Source organism: Oncorhynchus kisutch, linkage group LG13 (assembly GCF_002021735.2).
Source record: "Oncorhynchus kisutch isolate 150728-3 linkage group LG13, Okis_V2, whole genome shotgun sequence".
Taxonomy (NCBI): domain Eukaryota; kingdom Metazoa; phylum Chordata; class Actinopteri; order Salmoniformes; family Salmonidae; genus Oncorhynchus; species Oncorhynchus kisutch.
Window position 1 is genome coordinate 6511345 of NC_034186.2, and position 5384 is coordinate 6516728.

General features: G+C 42.4%; 1 protein-coding gene across 1 annotated transcript; it reads right to left on the bottom strand.

Annotated features, from left to right (window-relative positions):
• Positions 1-3629: 3629 nt before the first annotated feature.
• On the bottom strand, positions 3630-5163 carry LOC109883441 (L-selectin-like). The gene is made up of 3 exons (XM_020475486.2): positions 5146-5163; positions 4222-4696; positions 3630-4129 (listed from the first exon to the last, which is right to left on the bottom strand). The coding sequence occupies exons 1-3, from the start codon at positions 5161-5163 to the stop codon at positions 4047-4049; spliced, it is 576 nt and encodes a 191-aa protein (XP_020331075.2). The 3' UTR covers positions 3630-4046.
• Between the last annotated feature and the right edge of the window lie 221 nt (positions 5164-5384).

Genomic DNA, 5384 nt, shown 5'->3' on the forward strand with positions numbered 1-5384 from the left:
ACCAACCCACACTTCAACAACGGCCAAAGACCGGAATTCATCGTTATGACACTGCCTGGGCGTGAATCAGCTACTCTGGATTTTCCAACTTGCAAACTTTCTCCCTCTTTCTCCCTCCCTCTTTTAGATATCTGGACTCTATCCTATTGTGTCGGTCAGACAGATAACGTTTTCTCTGAGCAGGTGCCAGAGCCCAGAGCCCAGTCTGCAACAGGAAACAAAACATGAGGTAGCAGGAAGCAGTCATCAACAACAGCCTCTGGCCTGGGCAGAGACTCACAGATACTGAGCTGGTGTTGAAATGTTTCTTTCACTCCTTTGAAATGTCTGGCTAACACCACATCAAGCATTTGTTGTCATGAAGAGTGGGGTGTATAATCTGTTGAATATTGTAAGCTAACAGTAGACAAATGTACTATGTCAAGTCAACCTCTATTTCAAGTGCATTTCATTGAGTTAGGTTTTGTTATAACAGTGTGTAGAATTTGACTAACCCACTACTGTGTTTCTGCATTTTTATTAAAGGATATGCACAGCTTGAGAGGATACAGGGAGACAGACAGGTTGTCATGATGATACAGGCAGACAGACAGGTTGTCATGAGGATACAGGGAGACAGACAGGTTGTCATGAGGATACAGGGAGACAGACAGGTTGTCATGAGGATACAGTGAGACAGACAGGTTGTCTTGAGAATACAGTGAGACAGACAGGTTGTCATGAGGATACAGGGAGACAGACAGGTTGTCATGAGGACACAGGGAGACAGACAGGTTGTCATGAGGATACAGGGAGACAGACAGGTTGTCATGAGGATACAGGGAGAAAGACAACTTGTCATGAGGATACAGGAAGACAGACAGGTTGTCATGAGGATACAGGGAGACAGACAGGTTATCATGAGGATACAGGGAGACAGACAAGTTGTCTTGAGGATACAGGGAGAAAGACAACTTGTCATGAGGATACAGGGAGACAGACAGGTTGTCTTGAGGATACAGGGAGACAGACAGGTTGTCTTGAGGATACAGGGAGACAGACAAGTTGTCATGAGGATACAGGGAGACAGACAACCTTGACTGTGTGATGGGAAACAACACTATAGACTCCTGTTGGCTGCCTGCACTGACTACTATGGCTCACATCCTTCCTGAATGGACTCACTTACACTCTGAACATCTACGTCAGCAGAACTGGTTATTTAACTCCTAGAAGTTCCCCCATTCCTTAGGCCAAGACGTCAATGCTGCCGGTGAGGAAACAGAGATCTCAACATGGCATCTGATAAAGGTTTGATATCCCTAATGGATTCTAATTAGTATGACTCAGTTATGAGCAATAACAGGAGGATAAATAATCACTTTCCAACAGTTTATCATATGTTTGAGTATAACCACTCAATAATGTAATCATAAACAGTGTTGCTTGGTAACTTCAGTGACATTTTTAGTAGTCATGACGGTTGTTGTAAAGGTTGGCGTACACTGTAAATGCAGAGGAAAAGGGCAGGATGTTGATATCTTCAAAGCTATTTAATTTAGAAGCCCTGTAGATGTTTAACCAGAAAAGGGAGATGTGGAAGCATGGACTTAACCATACCAAAAAAATCTAGTTTAGGCTTCAAATATGGTTGTTATTATGAAAGAAGAAAGCCTGTATGAGGGTTAGCTCTCAGGCTAGGGTGAAAGACGGCTGGTTAAAGCCTGTATGAGGGTTAGCTTTCAGGCTAGGATGAAAGACTGTATGAGGGTTTGCTCTCAGGCTAGGATGAAAGACGGCCTGTATGAGGGTTTGCTCTCAGGCTAGGATGAAAGACGGCCTGTATGAGGGTTTGCTCTCAGGCTAGGATGAAAGACGGCCTGTATGAGGGTTTGCTCTCAGGCTAGGATGAAAGACGGCTGGTGAAAGCCAGAATGAGGGTTAGCTTTCAGGCTAGAATTTTTTTATTTAACTAGGCAGGTCAGGTAAGAACAAAGTCTTATTTTCAATAACAGTGGGTTAGATGCCTGTTCAGGGGAAGAAGAACAGATTTTTACTTGCCAGCATGTGGATTTGAACTTTCAACCTTTCAATTACTAAGCCAACGCTCTAACCACTAGGCTACCCTGCAAGCTTAGATTGAAATGGTAAGTAATCAAGGTAGTAATGAAGTCCAGGTGTGACTGATGAGGTGACAGATACTGTATCATCTACACTGAAGAAAATATGAACACGACATGCAACAATTTCAAAGATTATACAGTTCATACAAGGAAATCAGTCAATTGAGGCCTTAATCTTTGGACTACAGATATGCATCTGGTGGTCACAGATACCTTAAAAAGAATGCCGGGCCATGGATCAGACAACCAGTCAGTGTCTGGTGTGACCAGTAGTGACCCGTCATTCATGTTTTGAGCCCCACATTTTTGGGAAAAAGATGTTATGAAAATGTTTTGGTGGGAGGGTGTGGCTTGCCTGTTTTGCATGTTATTTTGGCATTAATACGTGTCACATATCAGTTTGCCAACAATATAAAAAAGTATATTTATATTTATTTGAGTTTTTAAAAAGCTGCATACAAACATGGGCTCTTTTTTGTTTTTTTGAGTAAGGCAGAAAAATGCAGGTGTTTCAGCCTAGCTCAGTGCTCTCTGTGGTGGTGGGGCAAGCCAGCAGAAAATATGGAGCATTGTGCCGTGATTGGCTCAGTGTTCTGTCACTCATGTGGACACTATGTCACCCCAAAGTCTAAGACAAAACCTTGAAATGTCTAGCACTTTTGGGTGCTGCCATAGACTTACATTAGAAGTGCCCATCCAAGAAGGCTCAAGGTCATTAGCCACAGATAAAATGACGTCAAATCACGTTATATCTACAGTCGCTTTGATTGGACTGATCATGTCAACATTATACTTTCAAAATCTTAGCTAGCAAGTTAGCAGTTATCATCATGAATCAACCCGACAATCTACTGACAAATCCTTTTTAATCCTTGTCAAGAGAAAGAGAAATTATAGATTAAATGTGTATCGGTGCTCATCGGCCATTGGACATAAACATTACAAAACAAGTGGGAAAATGTCAGAGGTTGCTATAGTAACCCAGTGGGGCGTGGCGCTTAGCGAAGTCTGACACAACATACCCAAGAGTTTCCTGATTTTTAAGGGGTAGTCTGTGTTTATTGTTCATTAGAAACACATATTGGGATCATTCTGAGGGGATTTTGCCAGTGGTTGAAAGGGGATTTGGGCTTCCTGTGAAAATGTCAGACGTTGCTAAAGTAACCAAGGGGGGTGGGGCTTAGCGAAGCCCTCTTGAACCCTTTCGTACCACTCTACCTATTCTTATTCTACTGGTGTATTTGAAGTAATGTTGCTCTCTGTTGGTACATTTGAACTCAGATAGCCACGGACTATTTATTTACAGCTATTATAAAAAGCATTGGACAGAAAATAATGGAAAAAATAAGAACATTATTGACAATGTTTGAAACATTTATTATATTTAAAAAGACATTCTGTAACACACAGACTGTGGTTTCAAAATAAATATAACTTAAATACTGAAAGGCATTGTTTTCACAGTTTTGTAAAATCATAAAAAATATATTTATGATAATACAAATAATTATACAGGGGAAGACAATATATAACTTTCTGTAGTTTGTATAAAATAGCTGTCAAAATCAGTATCATAAGAAATGTGTCCACTTGTGGTCATATACCAGCCAGTGGTGAACAATTTGTTCAATACAAAACTCCCTTAGGGAGAAAAAATACATTTTCTGTAGGACCATCATGAGAACAGATGATTCTGTATACTCAACGTAGCACCTCTCTCCCAGTCAGACGATTCAAGGCTATCTAACCTACTACATTACAATACTGAGGAACTGTGATCCAGGTGTGACCAGCAGATCTTCTTTGAAAAGAAAGCCAGCCTGTTCCTGCAGTTGTTCCTGCAGTTGTTCCTGCAGTTGTTCCTGCAGTTGTTCCTGCAGTTGTTCCTGCAGTTGTTCCTGCAGTTGTTCCTGCAGTTGTTCCTGCTTTTATTGTTGTTGGTCTCTATATGAGAGTGTTGTTGCTGTTCCTGTAGGTCTGTAAATGTTGCTTAAGGTCTGAGGTGCTGGTCAGATCAAACTTGTTAGCTGGAAGGAGGCAATGAAGAGCATATTGATTTCAGTTTGTTTCATACTGCCTGTATTAGACAATTGGACTATATCATCCTGGGCTTGCTTACCGTGTTCACACTGCTCTCCGTAGAAGCCCTCAGAGCATTTACAGCTGTGGCTGTTGATGGTCTCCACACACTCTCCATGGTAACATGAGTCGCTCTGACACGAGACTGTGAAGCACAGAGCCGTCTTCTTCTTATTCTTCATACACGACTCGTCGTTCCACTTCCTTGTGTCCGCCTCTCTCTTGATGTACATCTCCACACAGTCCTCGTTGTTCCCCCCGTTGTTGGGTTCCCCGTCTGCCCAGTTCTCTGCCTCTTTAGTCAGGGTCTTATTGGTCCCCACCCAGGTCCACACGTCGTCCACCTTACGGATCCCTATCCAGTAATAGCTGGTCTGCCTGGGCAGGATGTTGTTAACAGAAGGTGACTGGCAGATCGGGTGTTGTATGTGGAGGATGAGGGCTGCAGTAGATATCTCAGATCGGGGGGAGTGAGGCCTAAGAGGGTTTTTATAAATTATCAACAACGAGTGGGTCTTGCGACAGGTATACAGTGATGTCCAGTGTACAGAAGAGTGCAGTGATGTGTCCTATAAGGAGCATTGGTGGCAATAAAGCCTTTCACGGTAATGTCTACAGTTGTTGTATTCGACGCATGTGACAAATACAGTTTGAATTGATTTGAAATCTGATGGCCAAATGGTAAAGAACATCTAGCCGCTCGAGAGCACCCTTACCTTCCAATCTATAAATTATGTCCCCGTAATCTAGCATGGGTAGGATGGTCATCTGAATCAGGGTTAGTTTGGCAGCTTGGGTGAAAGGAGCGATTACAATAGTGGAAACCAAGTCTATATTTAACTTTAGCCTGCAGCTTTGATATGTGCTGAGAGAAGGACAGGGTACTTACCTTCTAGCCATACTTCCACGTACTTGTATGAGTTGACTACCTCAATCTCTAAACCCTCATAGGTAGTAATCACACCTGTGGGGTGAGGGGCATTCTACTTACCAAACCACATGACCTTTGTTTTGGAGGTGTTCAGAACAAGGTTAAGGGCAGAGAAAGCTTATTGGACACAAAGAAAGCTTTGTTGTAGAGCATTTAACACAAAATCCCAGGAGGGGCCAGCTGAGTATAAGACTGTATCATCTGCATATAAATGGATGAGAGAGCTTCCTACTGCCTGAGCTATGTTGTTGATGTAAATTGAGAAGAACGGG

What these genes read in the sequence shown, in the direction of transcription:
- LOC109883441 (XM_020475486.2), bottom strand. An exon ending in CGGAGAGCAGTGTGAACACG is followed by an intron (nt 4,130 to 4,221) that starts GTAAGCAAGCCC and finishes GCCTCCTTCCAG; the next exon opens with CTAACAAGTTTGATCTGACC.